General features: G+C 33.2%; 1 protein-coding gene across 1 annotated transcript in view; it reads right to left on the bottom strand.

The window, feature by feature from the left end:
• Positions 1 to 1474: 1474 nt before the first annotated feature.
• LOC106468252 (THO complex subunit 3-like) overlaps positions 1475 to 21357 on the bottom strand; it is a 46002-nt gene continuing 26119 nt past the window's right edge. Inside the window, exons 7-9 of the mRNA XM_022396579.1 lie at positions 14378 to 14565; positions 11120 to 11220; positions 1475 to 1661 (exon numbers count right to left, since the gene is read on the bottom strand). Coding sequence (XP_022252287.1) covers positions 1507 to 1661; positions 11120 to 11220; positions 14378 to 14565 — 444 coding nt within the window. The 3' untranslated portion in view covers positions 1475 to 1506. The remainder of the gene's footprint in view (positions 1662 to 11119; positions 11221 to 14377; positions 14566 to 21357) is intronic.

Here is a 21357-nt window from a genome sequence, read left to right as displayed (position 1 = left end):
AACAGTTGAGAAACACGGGTTTAGATGATAATTAGAAGAATGTGGTTAAAAATTAATTGTGACACGTAGTAGATGTTCTAAAGGTTAAAGTTCCTTGATAGGATTTAATAATCTGTTAGTTTTTGTGAAATCTCCTGGACCAGCAAGGCGAGGTGGTTGTGATAAATCAACAGTTGAGAAACACGGGTTTAGATGATAATTAGAAGAATGTGGTTAAAAATTAATTGTGACATGTAGTAGATGTTCTAAAGGTTAACGTTCCTTGTTGTCGTACTTGCAAACACCTGTTTTGAACTCTGTTCTTTTATTACTATTAATATGCTTTCTGTCTATGATCTACTATATAAAAAATACATTTGTTCTGATAGATCCAAAGTTGTATTTCTTTTAGCAATACTACACTGGAATAACTGAATAGTATCTGGGACAAGTGTAGTGCCAACTTTGACAAAATTATGTATTCCCCTCAAAAATGAAACTCTTTGCTAACAATTGAATACAACTTTATAAAAATGAAATAAAGTTTAAGTTTTCTCAAAATTTACATTTACACCTTAACACAATATATTACTTTTAAGTAGGGTTGGCTGTGCTCTGGCTCCAGAGTGAAATTGGCCAGTTTTTTTAGCTCTGGAGCTAGAGACAGGCTCACCAATGTGCTCTACTCTTTCCTGTTTTGTTTGTAAATGTACTTTTGTGTACTTAACTTTACAATTGTTTTAAGAAAAAAAATGGTTCATTATTTCTCATCATTTTATTTTATTGTAAAAATAAATATACAAGACTTTCAAACTTCACATTCCCTATCATTTTTACTAAAAATTCATTTAACCTTATAGACTGTTTTAATTCTATATAACCATAACAAAACCATAAATAGTAGTATCCTAGTTACTCCAGGGTTCTGTTGTTCCAGAACTGGAGCTTGAGCACCAGTGTGCAGCAGCTCAGTAATTAGGGCATGGGCTGCTGAAGCAGAGGGTCTTTATCAGTTCTGAAGCTGAACCACTGGAGCCACTTCTGAGTCCAAACCAGCAAATTTATAGCACTGCCAACCCTACTTTCAAGTATCTGAATATGATCAACTGATGCAAAAGTAGAAATACTTTATTTTGCAACTCACAACATTATGTTTATTTTTAGTGAAAAAAGTTCAATAAAAACAGTCATAATAATCTTTCTTATACAGAGTCTAATCAAATATATGTGTACTGCTTAACTAGTGTCATGATTTGTTAAAAAAAGTAAATAGTATTACAAATTTTAGGAGTCCAATATAAAAACACTTGTGATAATGATGACTGCTCATACACACAAACACAGTTTCTCCTTATACTTCTGTGCTTCAGTTTATAAATAAGATATATAAGTTCTTGTGATAGATTGTCTGAGAAAATATTTAAGGGAGAAAGTTTTATCCTTTCCCACAGAGAAAAATATGTGGTTGAGTTTAAGAAAAAAACATGCTGGGCAGTGTGTGGGAAAAGATTACTTTATTTCAGATACTCATGTATCTTTAGGTAACCCAAACAATTTTACAGTTCCAGCATCCTGTTCATATTTATCTTTATCATCACAGGCAAAAGCCAAGAGGTATCTTTTTGGGTGCCAGGCAACAGTAAATGTTGCTGAGTCGCATGGTACATCTGCTATTTTCTCTCCTAAGAGAAAAGAAAATTTCACTGAACACAGGCTACACACTTATAATATAATTCAGGTACTAAGGAAAATTCTGTAGATAAAAAAAATACATTAATGTATATTAAGAAAAACTAAGTTCTTACAGATTTTTCTTCTTTCACAAAAAAATGAAAATAACTGTTTTCCCACTAAACAGAAAACAAGAACAACAAAATAGAAAGCAACTAGGTCTTCAGATATTTATCACACAGGCTAAACAAATACTGACTATATTTCAGTGTTTAATAATTCAGTTTATTACACAGTAAAAACAAAAACAAGATAATGTGGTCTTTCTATGAGCAGTCTATTTGTAAATATCTGTCACATGGACAAAGCATGCAATTCTATATTCATAGCTTAGAACAGAGTGCTATCTTTATTGCAGGTAAGATTGCACTGTCTTTGTTGCATTATCTTCCATTGATTGAAAGTAGACCTCACTACCTTTTCTGAATTTATTTGCTGTGGTTGAAATTAAATTGTGCTGTCTTTATTACGTAAACACCTTACAGTGGTTAACACCATATTGCACCGACTTTTTTTTTTGCATACCTTGCTGTAGCTTAAATTATACTGCATTGCCTTTATTGCACACCTTACATTTGGTCAGAATAGATTACACTAGCTTGTTTTCACATCTGTAATTGAAGCTAGACTGCAATCTCTTTGTTACATATCTTACAATCATTAAAATAAATTTAGGCATTTTGAAATGTAACAGATGTGAGCAACTGCAGTGGAATTTCCTGTGCATACCACAAGCCTTGAACAAACTCCCACCTGTACAAGTGTATAGGGGTACTGCATCACCTTATGACATATTTGTACTAATGATGTAGCCTTCCATCAGTAGGAAGGTGACATGACCTGTATGCATAGTAATTCCTGTGAGTTCTAGTACATGATCATATGTTATTCTTGACAAGACAAAGAAAATGCACCAGAAGTGGGGACAAAGGGTGGGAAAGTGGCACAGAGAGGTATGTTCCTAAAATATGTTTTCAGGTAAGGAAAATGTTAACTTCACAAATTCTACTTACCTCTCTGCACTGCTAAGAGCTAGAATCCTAAATTGAAAATTATGGAGAAGCTGGTGCTGATCAGTTAGAAAGGTGAGCTCTTTTCTGAAATAGTTACCATAGGGTGCGACTTCCATGAGACCAGGGGTAGCCTAGTGACCAGCACCAGGTGGGAAACTGCATCCTTCTCTTTGCCCAACTTGTTATTTATTCATTCACATATTACATTTACATCACACAAAGATTTACAGTAAATGATATCACGTAAATCCAGTGCTATTGGTAATATGTTGCGAAGGTGAGTGGAATGTGAGAATGTATAGCATGGCTAGGGCTTTATGCCATTCTGTCTTGTTAAAATAACTACTTGAGATAAATATTGTAATGACAGGTGGAGGGAGGATGTGATTTCACTGTATCCCAAGGCAACTTGAAGTCTCATCTGACTGGACATATCCACTGGGAACTGCTTGAGAAATATTATAATGTGGTGGTGTCCTTCACACCCCAGTCCTAAATCTGAAAAGAATGGTGGTGGGCCAAACTGGTTTCTTAACTGGGGGAAGGCACCACTCACAGAGGAAATTCTCCATATTTACATCCCAAGCAGTTTGGGACTGGAAAAATAAGGATTCTCCTGTGCTCCACAAGAAGAATGTGCATATGTAGAGGGGGGGGGGAGCATTGGGAATAATACCAGAGTATGTGCATGGATCATTGTCATCAGGCATAATAATCTGGAAGTTAACATTTTCTTAAATCGGAAATGTATTTCCAATAATACCTCTTCTCACACTACAGCTGTTACTCAACTGCTAGGGTTTCTTTACCTTTGCCCACTGTACCCACCTCATCAAGATAACCAGGAATAAATCCCGGGAAACTGAAGGGTCACAATAAATAAAAGTCCATTGTTTAGCACCTCTAAACACTTTTGTGTGGGCAAAATAACACTTCAAGGCCTTCACTGGACATAACAAACAATCCAGATACAATCAGTCATAGAGGTAAGAAATAGCAGTGAGAAGAATCAAGGAAAAGGATTCATCCCCTTTCCTGGCTGCCAGTGTCTTAGGTAAGAAGGACCTGTCTGGATATAGAAGGAAGTAGGTAGAATGATAAAGTGTCCTGTAGCAACAAAAAATAAACCTTAAAGGAAAGGTGATACATGGTACATGAGGCTTAGGACTCAAACGCATGTTGAGGGAGAACATGCAACACCATCTTTATATCCTGGTTAGGTAACTGAAATGGTTGTTTGGAACAAATGAGCCAAAGCAAATTGAAGAGGGGGGAGAGCACTAGGGACTCAAAAGAATTTCTCTCTCTTCAAATATTGAAAGGTAGCTATTAATGCCACCTTATATAGGGCAACTGTGGAAAATGCAAAACACTTGTCAAAGTGCTGTGAAATGTATGAATGATGTGGAGATGATTAGATGCTCTGGGTAAAATGGAGAATGGTGAAAACCAGAGGCACAGGAAACTGTCCAATGATGCAAGTAATGGTAGACGAACTTGTTAGGTGTATTCCATATACCAGCTTGTAAAAATTAGTGTCAAAAAAAAGGGGCAAGAAAGACTGTGGCATGCCAAAACTGGTGGGAGGAGATGCAAAAAAAAAGAGTACTGTCAAACTCATCCAGAGAAAAATATGTGAGATGGATGAGTTGGCAATACTAACCATTTAAAGTGGAAGGGTACAAATCCCAAGAGGATGAGGTCTGCTACAGTAAAAATAGGCATAAAAGGGGGTGGTCCAAACAAGACAGCAGTAGACAGTTAGTACAGGACACAAAAGATGATCAAGATTAGAAAGATCATACAATGGTGAAATAGAGAGAGAAGGAAGAATACATCTGCTTATCCATTGAAGCAGTGTCTTTGGAAGAAAGGAATGGACTGGAAACAATGTCAACTGGTCTCTATGACAGAGAGAACAGAAGGTGTCTAAGGTATAAATGTCTGAATTATGAAGACCACAAGCATGGAGCAGGAGCAAATACATCTTGAGAGACAAATGATCCAAGGAACAGTAAGCCAACTGCTCAAAGGGGGATAAGTAAGAGTGCAAAGATCCCAGTAGGGAAGAGGGATTAGACAAGGGGAACATATTATTGCCTGGCAAAAGGTGGAGGATTGACGACAATGCTTTTATTTGTTTTGTTAACCCTTCCATTACGGGCTAGGTGGATTCCACCCAGCTCATAACTAGGAGAGTATCTATGAGAATAATTTTGTTATAATTTTTGAAAATGTTTGCAAATCTTTACAAAATTTTGCAAATTATTATTAAACATTACATGGATTTCATACACAAAATATCTGGTTTTCAAATCATGTTTTAAGATTTTTTTATTAAAGATTTGCTTGTGAATTTTTTGTTTCAGAATGTTGACTATTCAATGTACAAAGTAATTTTGATTTTAAGATTAAAATACTCTTCTTTATCTGAGATTTGTCAAGTTTCATTTGCATAATCTCTATATCCTTTTAGATAATCATCAAACGTTTTTTTTTTAAATAAAACTTTATAATTAATCTGTTATTTTGCCAATATTAACTCTATATGGTATATCCTGTTTCATATATTATCATGTTTAAATAGTAACCAATAAATGTGTAGTTTCCAGTAATATAAATATGGCTCCTTTTGGTTAGGCTAGCATTCTTGACTGTAACTTGAGAAACAAATTATTCACCAGCAAATTGCAAATTCAACTGGGTGTTTATGTAAAGATGTTCCTTTTCATGAGTTAAGATCAGTTGATCAGTGATAAATATAGTTCTTAGACTTTCACAAATTACATAAATAAACTTTTCCTGAATTGCCAATTCTTTAGTTTTGTATAATTTGTTTTTATTCTACCTCAATGTAAATGAGCAGAAAAATGGTAAAATACAGTAACATATTGGCTACCATACATTACATATGGATATATATATAACTAATATTTTCAAATAAATACTTAAAAGTCAGATATTTTTTTTAAACATAAGATAGTAAATAAAAATTAGTTGGAAAACAATGATCTCTACTACTTATGATGCTACGAAGTCCTTGTTTGCACTTGTAAGCAGAACTTGCTAAGCCTTGTCCAAATTCATATGTGGAGATGGAAAAATATAATTTTAGAACTTTAGACTTTTAGACTTTATATAAGCATTTTGGAATACAAAACAATTATAAATTACAATACCAATAACCCAAAAATTCACTGTAATTTATCAGGCTTCCTAACTAAATTATATTTGGGTCTAAAAAATATAATTTATATTCACAAAATAGCTTTGATAGTAATACTTCAAATTTTCCAATGATATAAGAGCATTTCTCTTGTAAGTAACTTAGAAAGACTAACAGGATTATGTAGAATAAATATATAGCTTTCGATTAATTATAAAGTTATTGGTATATAAAAATAGCCATAGGTAAATAAGTCTTCTCAAATGATGAAGTGGTGGGCGAAGCCAATATGGTGGGTTTACTAAATATCATGATATCTCAGCAAATAGAAAAGGTAGGAGGTTCTTATTTTATATTCTAGCTTGCCAATATCACACATTTGAGTTTCTAATTCATACGAAACTACAGACGTTGTATTGTAGGCATGTAATCTGACCAAACCCAGAAGGCCACATACCACCTGACACACAAAAATCGATATTCAGCCTTTTTCTTTAAATATTTAGTTTTAAATTAAGAAACTAACTAATGTATAACACTAAAATCTGAATTATAATCTTCAATTTGATACCAAACTTATTGACGTATGTTTATAAAATAACAGCTAAATAAAATTTTGAATGTAAATCTACAAACGTGATGACATTCCCTCTGACCCCCTATCCGTCTCAATAAGGTTAAGCACAAAGCTACATAATGGGCTATCTGTGCTGTGTCTACCATTAGTATTGAAACCAGTTTTTTTAGTGTTATAAACTTTCAGACTTACGGCTGTGCCATTTACTAAAAATAAAAACAATCAGAAAATTGAAATACGTAAAGGCTGCAGAAGCAACAAAATTTCAATATAAAACTGTTTATGTCTCTTGCACTGAAAATGGGATATTGAGTATTTTGAATATTGTCAAAAAACTACATATGGGTTATCTGCACTAGCAATACATAAGTGTGAGCTGAAAGACTAAAGGGAAGGCACTAATAAACTGTACTAGTTGACAACTCTTTGAGTTATGCTAATCAATGAGTGGAATGAGACTGAAACTCTTTTTAATGCACTCATAGCTTCAAAGTGCACAGCACTATTTTACAGCAACAGGATACGAGTCATGGATCCTCAGACTCACAGTGAGGCATGTTAATTTCTAGGTGACAAAAACAAGACAGGGCAACAAATCTCAAGTTAGATAGGTTTGAGTAAAACTAAACAAAGAAGTTTATTCTGCTAAGAAGCTGAAGAAAACCCCCAGGTGGACAAGAAACTGAGTGGGAGTCAAAATGGACTTGCATGATCAAGCAGAAAACATAAGGGCCCATAGCTAGACTAAAGAGAATTTCCTGGAATTGAAAGATATGACCTTCAAGGTTAAAACAGAGAAATGATGGGACGCGGGACAAACGTATATGCGAAGGACAACATTTGTTTAAACACAGCCTAGGAGACTGGGAGAGAAGGTCCAACATAAACTGAATAAGTTGTTCATCTAGAATCAAGGATCAATGAGAAAGTGATTCAGAGAAGGCAAGTTGATGATAAAATGCCAAACTTCTTACTTCATGTGGATAATAAGAAGATGAGAATAAAAGCCTAGAGTGCAGTGGGAGGCAGGTTTTATAGCTCCTGTCACCAACAAAGAGGTCATAAAGTCCTGAAGAAAAATATGCAAATGATTAGTGTGAAGAGGAAAGAGAAACAGCGAGAAAGAACATGCAGAATTCCAGGGTGATTAGAGAAGGAAGAATACAGATGCATAAAGTAGGAAAGGCAGACACTGGTGGAATCAGAGCATAGGATCAGTTCCAAAGAAGAGTTACTGCTGAAAGCTGCAACAGCTAGCTGTGTGAGAGAGGGTACAACAAACAGAAGCAAGAGAACATGGAACAGGAAAGGAGTAGCCCAATATGATTCCTGAGGATGAGTGTGGCAGACAGAGATACCTGTGAACCAGTGAGTTGGAAAAGCAAGGAAGCAATAAAATACTGCAGGTGAGCAGCCTAAGCCCAGGATTCCAAAAAGTCAGGAATATCCTGAAAGACCAAGTCTGTAAGCAAATGGGCAAGATAAAAGACTTGAATATAAGATGAAGGGATGTGGACACCTGACGATGGAGATCCCAAAAATAAAGAAACCAGGTCAAAATAAGAGACAGGAGAGAAAGAAATGAAAAATAAGAAGGCAATAAAAGAATAATGAGTGTCTCCACCAAAAACTATTGTGGTTGTTATGAAGAACCTCAGTGAAAAGGTGAAATGCAGAGAGTAAAGAAGTAGGGTAAAGACAGACAAAAACAAAGAGATAGTTGGAAAGAAAGACAAAGAAGATGAAAGAGGGGTACCCCCTAGCAGAGATAAAAGATACAAGAAACTGGAGATCAAGAAATATCGAAGGGCCAGGACCTGAGGTATAACAAATGAGCATGAAGACAAGTAAGACAAGAAAGATGAGGGACAGTGTGGAGTTGGGAGGTACACAAAGTAAAACAACCAGAGAGACAATATGATACACAAGTAGAACAGAATCTCACATATCTTATTCATGAGCTTGGCAAACAGAAAAAGAGGAAATACTTACTCCTCATCAGGGAGAGTAGAGCCAAAAATAAAGGACAGAGGTGGAAGAGCTGGCCAAAATCATCCAAAGGTAAGGCAGGTTCCACAGAAGGCAAAGAATGACTAAGGAACTGAAATGGAAAAGAAACAGGCAAAAGGGAACCAACCACCTGATGTATGAAAGTGGGAACATCATCAGTTAAGTTGCTGATACACAATGGCTCGTAACAATTAAGAAAAGTTGTGGAAATTAAGTTATCCACAATGTTGAAAGTACATCACCACAGAGTGAAATTCAAGACCTGTTACAAGCAGAGATGCACTCTACTAAGTGAGCTAAAAGGATAACAACTAAACATTAGGTCCATGAACAGATAAAGTGCCTCCAGTCATCATTGAGTCAGTTGGAGAAAACATCTAGCAAGGAGTGTCTGGGCCTTGGGACTCTCTTACACACACACACACACACATATATATATATATTACTTAGCATACATTGGGGAAAGTAGCCTAAAGTAGAAATGTGGTGGATAGAGAAAATGAAGTTGTAGGTGGTTGGAACAAAATTGCAACAATGACAAAAGCAATGTAGCACTAAAGAAAGAGAGAAAGACAACCAATTAAGGTAACTAGAAACTCAAAAAGCACAGGAAAATACATGCCTGAACACAGACAGTACCAAGGAGAAAATGGGCCTATGATCATGTGCATAGAAATCATGTTGCCCTCATACTGGTAGAGAACTACAGCATTATGATAATTATGTCATAAACTAGCACAATACACGTGTAGATATGGGAGTTTGTTCAAGGCTTATGGCATGTGTAGGAAATTCCATGGCAGTTGAGCATGAGATAATCACTCTTAGCAGTACACATAGGTAAGTAGCATTTCTGAAAAATAATGTACATTATTTCAATAAGTTTTATTTCTATACACAAAATTCACTTTTGCTCACTGGGATAAAAGCCACAATGAAATATTACTGACCTACACTTTTTATTGATTGATTTTTAATGATATTTTCATAAATCTTAAAAAAGCCAATATAAATTAAACCTTGTGGAAAGGTTAAAAAAACAAACTACAATTTATTTTTGGAACTAAATATTGGTCAGATTAAACTGGCATTTCTAGAGAACCCTAATTAACTTTGTAGAATGGACGGCAACTGCCTGTTGTAGAGACACTAGTATAGAGGACGATGTTTTGAAAGTCTTTCACCTTTCGTCATAAGGTCAGTGTGTGTAAGATGTTGTCAGTCTTTATAGTATTCTGGTGGATTGTGGAGTGTGTTATGATTGGTTGGTTTATACCTGTTCCTGATTGGAGGAGAAATTTCCTGTAGATTTAACCAATGGTAGCCACAGGTTACTCATCTCTAATTTAGAATCTCTATTTAGTGAGGGTTTAATTGTGTTAATGTAAAATGATTCTTTAATTCTTCTCCAATCAGGAACAGGGATATACCAACCAATCATAACACGCTCTCCACAATCCACCAGAATACTATAAAGACCAACATCTTACATACACTGACCTGAAGACGAAAGGTGGAAGACTTTCGAAACGTTGTTCTCTACACTTGTGTCTCTAGAAGAGGCAACTGCCATCCATTCTACAAAGTTTCACAAACAAGTAGTATAGATGAACATTTATAAAGAATACTAATAATTATCTAAATAATAAAGATAAATTAACATGTCTAAGTAGTGTTATTTTGTTTCATGAAGATCACAATAGAAACAACAAAAGTTAAACATGCAAAGAAACAAATCAAAACACTAAGCAGATTTAACATTAACCCAAATTGTGGATATAATAAAAAATTCAAGGCAACAGAAACATAAAAGGATGTTTATCTTTTTCACAGTAACCACACACAAAGTTTTTCATAGCCATTACCTCTTAATTTGAATAATGGTCACACATACATGCAGTGGACAACCATCATCTAGAAATCTGAATGATGATAACATACACATGAAGTGGTGCATAGCCACCACAACTAAACTTGAATGATGACAACACACACAATTTGAATGACAATAATATACACAATAGGTGATGAATAGCCATCTTTTCTCAACATGAAAGATGACAACATACACGTGAAGTGGTGCATACCCATTACCTCTCAGTTTGAATGATAACATACACATGAACTGATGAATAGCCATCATTTCTCAATTTCAACGACAACAATATATGCATGAAGTGGTGCACAACCTTCATTTTTCAACTTGACTGATAACATCTTACACCTGACATGGTGAATAGCCATCATCTCTGAACATGAATGATAATATACACATGAAATAGTGCACAGTCATCACCTCTCAACATGAACAATAACAACATACACATTTCTCAACTTCAAAGAAATTTAGTATGAAGAGATTTTTGCTGCTAAATTTTCATAATCTGTCTTGATATTCTGAAAAATGATAAAAGTCATTAATATAATTTTTTGTTTATTTCTATTATTTTTGTAGTATCGTGAACTCAGTTTGTTTTATTCTTCGACTTAGGTGAATATTGACCAAATCCTTATAAGAAAAGAATCCATAACACAATTTTATATTAATTTCTCTTGCCATAGTTATTTTAAATCTTGTAGTAAGAGTAATATTACACTGAAAAATATTCTTGACAACTTCCAAATTTAAAACCTTGTACTTACCAGTTTCCACATCAGCAATATCAATAAGTAAATCTTCAGAGGCAGATGCCAACATCTTACCATCATAGCTAAAACTAATTGTCCTTACTGGCCAATCCAATCTAGAATCATAATAAGTTAATTTGTAATCACAAAACAATAACCAGTATAATACATAAATTATGTATAATCATATTTAGACAAACACCTTGTCTAAACAGTTGTGCAACTTTAAATTTAAACTGCACTGTCAGTTTAAAGTATATCTAATAATTCACCATGTCTCGCATGCTTATAAAAATATGCTAAAACTTGTTTCCAATGTACATTCTAATGACCAGCATTTGCTGATTTTACCACTTTTGTTAAAGAGAATGCTAGTTAACTTAAGATCATCTTAAGAAGACCAAATATTTTAAAGATCTTTTTTGCATTTTGTCTGAAAAATCCATTTTATTGTTATATTATAGTGGATGTTTTGAACTTTCAGTCAAGTAAAATGCCTAAAATTTCAGAATATTAGGAATGCTGAATATGAGCTCAGTGTATGCATAATGTGACCTGGCTGTTCTATGGGAAACAGCTAATGGGCCCCTATTGTTTGTTGCTTTTGACTAGTCACATTACTGATATAAAGTATAGGCAATAAAACCATAAAAATAAATGAAAGTATTAGAAGTTAAAGCTGTTGAGTAATTTTGAAAAAAAATGGAATTATTCATTTTATTTTATATTCTTTAACTTTTCAATTATTTGTGCATTGATGACTTTGCTACAGCGAGTGTTAAGGTAGAGAAAATAAGAGACAATATAAGAAGCTTTACTGAAAAACATTTGATATTCAAGAGATTATGCAAATGAAATATGAAAGCTGTAAGATAAAAAGAAGTATTTTTATTTTTTGCATGAAAATCATCTTTTACACAGACTGATTCAGTAAAAGCTTCATAAATTCACAGATAAAGTTTCAGTAAAATATTTTATTAAAAAAATCTTATTTTTTGTGTATAATAGACTTTTGAGGTATAATAAAAGCTTGCCACATTTCTTGAAGATACACAAAGTCAATTCAGAATTATAGTTACCATTATTACATATAGCTTCACAGATACAGAGTTGGTCCAATGGACTAATGTCATGAAAAAAGGGGGTTGACACTCTTTTCTCACAAGGTCTTAAATATCTACCTTTAGTGATCATTGGTTTATGATGTACAGATAAAAATAAAAACATTATAAAAAAGAATGCTACTTTCTTCCTGTCTATATTAATCTTTAAACTTTCAACAGTGATTCACTACATGAGCTTCACTTAGTTTCTTTCCTCATTTTGATAATGGTATTAGAGATGTTCTACAATAATGGCATCCAATCCTTTTGGTCTGAAGTAACTTTACACTGACCTTCATTCATCCAAGTACCTCACATCTGTGATAGACCTAACAATGATACTATCAATAGCACTGTCATACATCTGTTTAGTTGTACTCTAGTTTCTGTTTTTATTGTAAATCAATCCATCACTAATTTTAAGTTTCACAGAATAAACATCAGGGTCATAATGTTATGAAGTAAATGCAAGTAAGGGAAAAACAAGCATCTCAAACCTTGGCTGACAAATGAACTAATCACAGACTTTATCAATACAGAATTTTATTTTATAGCTTTATCTTGCACTGTTATTAGTGGAAGGTTCCGTAACCTTTCTAGGACCTTCACTTACATCTGGAGGTTCATATATCGATGTCCTAGAATTACTGATTGGTATATAAATTAATGAATATTGTTCTTTTTGCTCTCAAATCACCTTGAGAGTATAAGTGTATGAGGTTGAAATTAGGATAAACATTGATAAACTATAGTCGGACAGCGGAAAATATAAATATTTGGCTTAAAAAACATAAAACCAAACTTGCCAAATGGATCTGTCAGGGCGAGCAAAAGTTAGGTGATAAAAAGAATGTTTTTTTTACAAGCTTTTTATCACATGAATTTTGGTTGTAGAGTAGAACAGAGCCAAATATCAATAAATAGCAAAAAACAACAATTGTAAAATCACATCGGGTTGAAGTGTGCATGTCACAACCTCTTAAGGAGTTACATTCAAAATTTAATTAAACTACTTTACTATCAAGCATATATGAATAAACTTGGCATCAAAATGTAGTTAATAAATCAAATTTTGATATTATTTAAGTTTTAAGTTCTTAATAGTATAAAGAAATATATTTAAAAATCCTAAATCTCCTCTAGTACTGTGACATTTTCTCTCTAGGTCTTCTGTCTTCCTCAATTTATTTACTACCCCCTCAAAGAAGCATGTAATTTAGCATAAATTACTTATTACAATATAGACATTATTCAGGCAAAGCATAATATTTATAGCCTTCAATCTTATTTGTTTACAAAGCCATAATTTAGAAAATCAGACCCCTTTTCCATGCCCACCTGTCACATTTTCTCATTCAGAAATTGCCAAGAGTTCCCTCCGACATTTTATACAATATTACTTATAACCAATGGAAAGCCAAAGTTTTAATCCATCAAACTATTTTCTGTACAGAGAACTTCCACTTCAAACTTTATTCCCTAGGAAACACATTACCAAGCTTAGCTGAATTTTAACGGCTCTTATAGCATAGTTAGAAAGCAAAAAAAATTATGATAGTTAGTGAACATTGTCTGCTTTTTTCATGTTATTATTCTGTGTTTCTAGGTGCAGTACTTAATTAAATAAACATTTAGTGTGGTAATACCATTAGTATAAAAAAAGTAGGCTTAAGCTTTATCTACAGTTGACAGCAAAGAAAAATGATGACCCAGATAAGTATTAATTTTTTGTTTTTCGTGTGTATTCTTTATTTATTATTTGCAAAGTAACTAAGATGTAAAAATTGGATGCTTGTTAGGTTAGGTAAGGTTAGATTAGGTAATATTTTGAGTGCAAGCGCTTAAGGAAAGTTACTGCATGTGGAGGTGCACAAGGGATACAGCTATTCAGTGCACAAAGGTAAGGTATCATCTTGGAAGTTCTGCCATAGACAATATTTTTCCATACTTTTTTTCAGTTTTTAAATATATTTAACTAATAAAGAAGCAAACTATAAAGCAGTATTGCTTAACATAAAACCATTAAAGTGGGCTGGCTATAGACCTCACCAAGAAATAGGCTTAAGTTCAACTTTTTGAATCTGCCAAATGAAAATTAAGTAATATTTCTTACTAAAAACAACAAAAACAAATAAAAATGAAACAAGGAAACATCTCTACATGAACTAACCTAGAGAAAGTGCGTACACAAACAAGCTCTTGTGCATCCCACAAGCTAACCAAGGCATCAACACTTCCTATGGCAAAGTACTTCCCCCTGGGATCGAATTCTATGCAGATACAGTTGGCAGGATGAGCAGTCAGAACACATTGCTGTTCAAGTTGAGGGTAGCTAGGGTAAAAAACAGTTGAAGCAAAGAATGAATAATAAAACAATTACAAATTCTGAAGTATACCTAGAAATCTTACTCCTTGTCAGAATTTAAAAAAATAAATATATATATATATATATGTATATATATAAATTCTTTTTGCCAATTGTCAAAATAAATGGCTTTTACTTATATTTCTCAATAGTATAAATACATACTATGTTGTTGTTGGGCTTAGGATTCTTCTACAGTAGGTGTCTGTGACTTGTTAGCGATAAATTCAATGATGAATAAACAACACACACTTTACTTGTTTTCAAGTAATATATATATATATATTTGGAACAAGTTAAACGTATGTACAACAAAGTCTTCACACTATAGAGGTTACAAGCATATCATAAACACTATTTATAGTTCTCTTCTTCTTGTCAGAAGTCCACTTAAGCCTATTCAATTACTTCAGAATTTCAGTTGACAAGTCGAACTATGTTCTATATATTACTATCTTACTAGTATTCTGTGTGTGATTCACTTACAGTTGTGGCACAAGTTACTGTAATTTGTTTGGTTTTCTTCCTTCTGAAGATCCTCTGTTACTTTTGTCAAAGTGCATTTAGGATGATTCAATTACTTTAGAACCATGCTTTGATGGAATAAAATTATCCTTCTTATCTTGTTTTATACTGTTAGTTTCACTCTAACATATTAAACGTTAAGCCTATCACTTTTACATTACTTCACTTCACACCAACTATATTCCCTTTGCTTTTATCTGTCTAATACTGTTTGTCTGCTGCTTTCCACTCATCTCACACTATTTATATCTTTATTACATAGTCGTCTGGCCACTTTCTATATTCTCGACACTAATTAGTTGTTAACAAAATCTTCTACAATCGTATGCTTTTAATTCTTATTATAACAAAACTTAAAAATAATAAAGTATTCACTCACAAATATAAATTAATCAATAATATTTAAACCAAACAGTCTTTTATATCATGACACTCCTATTCAAATGAAAGAGGTTTGTATAATACCACATTATTCTATAAGTATGTAAAATAAATTAGTAAATGGAGAAACTTTAATAGGAATTATTACAATTATGTTTAAGCATTATCAGCTTCATAAGCATACAAATCTTACATGTAAAATAGAGCAAAAAGCAGTTCAGTGGATAGCTTATTTAAAATTTTTAAACCAAACAATATCAAGCTTATCTAAATTAAGCTTTTCAAGCTAGGTATAGCTGGTGGATAAATTCAGATTTGTTTAATAATAATATCAAAAATGTATTTTTCTTATAGTGATGGTATTCACATGGTGAAGGTCAGTTACTTTTAGAACATCTTTTCCCAATTTGTTTTTTATACAATAATAAAATTTTGCATGTTGACATGCAACAAAGCATATTCCATATTTGAGAAAGTGAAATACACACTTAAGTACTTCCAGTAAGGTTCATCTTTCTTCTTGCTTCAGTTGAAATAACTCTACAACTAATTAATCACTAATGTCAGTTTAAACCTAAATCCACTCTGTGTGTTTCTGGGCAGTGTACAATGTCATCTCTTATTCATAATAACCAGTAGTAATTTAAAAAAACCAAAAAAAAAAACCTTAATTCTAACATAAATGATGTTATCATTACCTCTTGAAGTTAGCTTTTTTTAATAAACTCTTATATTCCTTTAAAAAGCTTAAGTACAGGGTGAAACAGGAATTACCAGCCAATAATACATGAATGTTGGATGACCTTAACATGACTATTTACAGCCAGGATACAGGACAGATAGATTATTCGGCATCTGTATAGTGAAAGTGGGTTTTCTCTGGGTACTTCGACTTCTCCCACACAACAAAATTCATTCACTATGGCATTGGACTCTTTGGTCCCAGCCCCCCTGTAAAGGGCCTCCTACCTCGCTGGTTTTCTTTCTTTGGAAAATAATTATATTTGGTATTGAAATAATTATAATACCGATTGGCATCAACCATGAAACACAATTAACATAAATTAAAAAATTAAGCAGACTATGTTGGAAGAAGATGCCAAAGTCGCTTGCTTTGGTCTCTTCACATCATCATCAACATGAAGATGATGAAAACCTTTCAATGCTAAGATTCTTATGCTTTCTCTGATCCCCTTCATGGCTTTCTGATAAGATAACTGTCTTAGCTATAATCCTGGAAGTCAAAATCTAACAATCCCTCAAAGTTAAGCAAATTCACCAGCCAATAATACATGAACATTAGATGGCTGTAACATGTAGAATATTCAATACTTTGTACACTATACAATCAGTGTCTTTATTATGTATGAAATGCAAGAGTAAAACAAAATCAATACACATAATATTAAATTTTATTACACACATTCAAAGAATATACTAACTTGCAGTTAAAGGGAAAACATCACAAAAGAAGTAATGAAAAGCAATTTGTAAATGTAAAATGATGTAGGGATGGGAGTGCCAAAACAAATGCAAACAGCTATATATAGATCATCCATATACGACTTTCTATATTATAATATTAACATTAAATTTTAATGTTGAAAATCATGTAGATTTGAAGTATGAAATAAATGTGACTAGAACAAGGGTAATTGAAATTGAATACTTAAAAACAACAACCGAGTATGTAAAATTAAACCACTTCAAGAACTAATTCAATCTCAAACACTAAGCAAAACGAAAAAAAGAAAGACACCCGAATGCAAGTTTGGTAGAGGAGTATCGAGGGAATCACATGGAACACGCAACACGTGTGTGTACTATTCTCCTATTTGTGGAGAAGTGGCGCACGATGGTTTGCATGAGAAACACGTAGGAATCATTTCATTCCAATGGGGGGGGGGGAGCAGAAGGTTTGTGGCATGCATAATAAAAATGTTTGCATATAGTAGGCAGCAATGAAAGAGAATAGGTAATCTTATAGTTGATACATATACATGTATATGGTAATTAGAAAGAACTCATTTTACAATATAAGCCAACAACGGATATTTTGAAATTGGCAAGCAGTTGTCATTAGCTGGTACATGTAACTGCCTGTGAAGCAATTGGGTTATTTTTGAGGGAATTTACAATTGCTTCAACGTTTTTAGGGAGTTTTTATTAACTTAGAAAGTTTAAGAATAAAGTTAGACTAGTAGTTGTATTTTTTGTAAGCCACTAAGACATGTGGATGAACTAGAAAAACAAGGTTAAGCAACGTAAGAACCATCGACTAGAAACACGCTGAATGTACTAGAATTTATGACAGGTTGACGAATGGTTGACTTCAACCCTGTAGAACTAGGAAAGCTACAGAAAAGTTTGGTTTAGCAAGCGATATCGGTGCTTTGAGGTGATATCATTTATAGCACATGGGTGTAGCAGTACAAGTAAATAGGTGACTGGCTAACACAACCGGGCTGTAACCAATTACTTGAGAGTTTTGATTCAGCCCGGGGATTCCCCTGAAGCGTCCAATAGGAGCACAGGACTACTTGTGGGTGATGCTGTGTTCTATTTAGATGCTCGAAATAATACAGAGAAATTTGCTTTATAAACCCATGTCAGAGACTGAAAAGTCAGTTCTCTCCAGCTCTCAAAGTTCTCCGATCTCTCCAGAAAAACCCTCTGAAGTGCTGCATGTTGACTTGGCAACATGAAGGTGTCCAATGTTATTCGATTTTCAACACCATTGTAAGTATACTTCACTATTCTCTCTCAGTCAGTTAATACTAGTGTTTTGTGAAATGTTATGTTAAAGGATATGTTGAAATATATCTAAGTGCTTTAATGGAAGTGTATACTGAAATATTATGCTGAAGTATATCTAAGTGTTTTTAATGAAAGTGTATGCTGAAGATACTACAGTATTTAGTTGAGTTAAAAGCTATTTTATGTTGTTTGTTACAAATGAGGTTTTGTCTGTTATTAATAGTTAGTTAAATGAATTAATGTTTAATAAAAATTATTGTAAGTGTTCACCATTGGGCTGAGACTCGTTCTTTAGTCTAACTGTAAACTTCCTCTAGTTAGTGACTTGTGGCTCCACTTGTCACGACAAATCCTCCAATAAATAAATTTGGTGTAACGAGTAGTTTTAATGGAAACTCCAACAATTAAGCCCACCAGGGCGCTACTCATTACACCTGTAATATTGTTGGCTACTTAAACTTTGATAATACTTACAGTGTTTTCTTAGTTAAAGATGTTATAGTTAGAGAGACAGTTTTTTATACCATACATTATACTTTGCATCAGTTATCAAGGCTTAAGATCTTGCACTAGGGGATGACAATTTTGCCTAAGGCTTGTGCATCTATTCTGAAGACACTGGGCACTGTTGACTTGTGAAAAGATGAGTAACAGAAGGTAAAATACACGAAAGGAAAATAAAACATTAAAAATTAACTATATGTGAAAAGGAAAATACCTGAAATTAGGCATATAAACAAAACATCTTTTAAAATATTCTATGACAAATTAAAAGGTCTGTACACTTTTTCTACTTCTTAGTTTTAAACGTTTCATTGCACTGTATGTTGATGATATCTATAGTTAGTGATATGGTAGAGAAATTGAAAAATAAAATATGAGCATTTACCTTACAAAAACTTTTGATATTAATTTAAAATATTCTAGAGGTTATACAAATGAAATGCGAAAACCATAAAATGAAGAACAGTAATTTTATACTTAAAATGAAAATCACCTTGCACTCAAACTATTAATAGTTTGAGTGCAAATAACAACAACAGTTAAATAACATATTTGTAGCAGAAACACTTAACTAAAATAATGTCATTCTTTGTGTACAAGATACTTATAATCAAATTATACCAGTTTTTGTGAGGATATGTTAAGAAATCTCACTGTTACAGTGAAATTCATACCCCCCCCCCCTAAGTTTTGTTTCAAGAATAAGTCTGCTTTTTAAGGTGGTTTTTGCTTGGATGTTGTTCTATTAGTCTTGAGCAAATTCCTGTGCAAACACTTTTATGAGCCACTATCACTCTTCACAATAAACAAGGAAAATTAATTTAAAAAAGTGCAGCTTGATCAGTTTATATGACCTTTAATCTCTTTATCTTATGTTGCACCTTTTTCTCCAACTATAAATTTCATTTCAGAATTTTTATTTTTGCTCATAAACTGAAATCTTATATTTATTGAAATGTAAGGGGTGGATCTGAGGTGAGTGCTGCCTCTTTGTATTGGAGATGGGAGAGTCGTGTTCAAAATTTAGCACAGTAGTTCCCAAGCTGAGGGTCACAGTACAAAAAAAGAGAGCATCAGCATGTTTTTTATTTTTAAATAATTTATAAAATAAATACCCTAATATGGTTTTAAACAAACAACAACAACAAAAATTCAACAACATTAGAACAATAACCCCTCCCCCAGTTCAGTCTCAGCAATATCCCTAACTATTCAGGTGAGAATGTTTGGAAAACTCTGACGTTCACAACCTGCTAGAAAAGCATGAAGTTCTGTATCATAAATGCAATATTCTTGAATTATCTACTGTATGGATTAAATAAAAATAAAATATGTAATTAGACAGAGCTTTACTCCTTTCTTCTTTTAATATCATTATCAAGCATTTTACTATAGCTATACACTGTTTAATTATCAATAGCTTCTGATCAAAGCAAGATACCTATATAGATCAGAACTAAATATTAACCCAGTCATTAACATAGTTAATTGAATACACTATTCCAACTACATATACACAAAGTCACAAATCATCCAATGGCTAGAACACACTAATTCATCATTTGGATACTCTTACTGTTAACAATATTTTTGTAAGAACTGGGAACAGCATAACATGACTCTAAAGCAACTGCATAAGATTACACTTCATAACTTACCGTGGGTAAAATTATCAGCAGTTACCTTTGTTATCATTTTGTTCCAATAAAAAAAAAAAGAAAAACCAATCTTACTATAATTGACATAGCATGTATGTCAGTATCTATGTATGCAAAGAAAACTTCTGTGCCATCTACTGAACAGCACAACAAAGAAAGATCCATAAAAAAATTGTACACTTTGGGTATTCAAGATTCAGACAATAACTATGGTATGTGCAATAACCATTCCTTTATCACAGACCACAATTTTAAATAAAAGTACTCTCCTCACAAAAAAGAACACGACTTGTGTCATGATATAAAAAGATTGTTTAGTTATCTTGCTAACAAGATTGTGGATTACAGACTCCTTCGGCCCCAACTATCATTTGAATTGGTAGATTTAAAGATCCCTTTCCTTAGAAAACACATGACAGAACATAAACTGAATATATACCATATTGTAGAGGAGGGAGGGGAAGTGTTCGCTGTGAGCACATTTTCCAGAGAAACATATTAAGGTTTCTGAATATACTTTAGTCTGAACAGCAAACAATATTTCGAAAGCATAATTAATGACTTCAAATTGTAACATGAAACTACATTCGTTTATCCTAAGTAGCTGTAATTTTGTAACAGTATACATCTACTTATAATCCAATTTTATTGTTTTATTGCCTTTTGAACTGTGTCTAATTACTCTCCACTCCACTGTAAGTTGTAAACCACTCGGGGAACATGCAGCTCACATTACACTATAGAATTATATTACCCAAAAGCTACTCGCATGCGTGCCTCGTGAAACACTTTTATTTTAATATTATTATCATTTATTTTATTTAATGTAATCTTAACTAACCTAAAAGGATCACTATTTTTACATTTTAATTACTTTTACAGAGATGAAAGTGTCCCTTTCCTAAAAATCCTGAAAATAATCGAAGCCAATAAGGGGGGGGGGGGGGGTCCGACACCCAA

Source organism: Limulus polyphemus, unplaced genomic scaffold, assembly GCF_000517525.1.
Source record: "Limulus polyphemus unplaced genomic scaffold, Limulus_polyphemus-2.1.2 Scaffold2935, whole genome shotgun sequence".
Classification (NCBI taxonomy): Eukaryota; Metazoa; Arthropoda; class Merostomata; order Xiphosura; family Limulidae; genus Limulus; species Limulus polyphemus.
The sequence above is the reverse complement of the archived record's forward strand: the minus strand, read 5'-3'. Positions and strand labels throughout refer to the sequence as shown.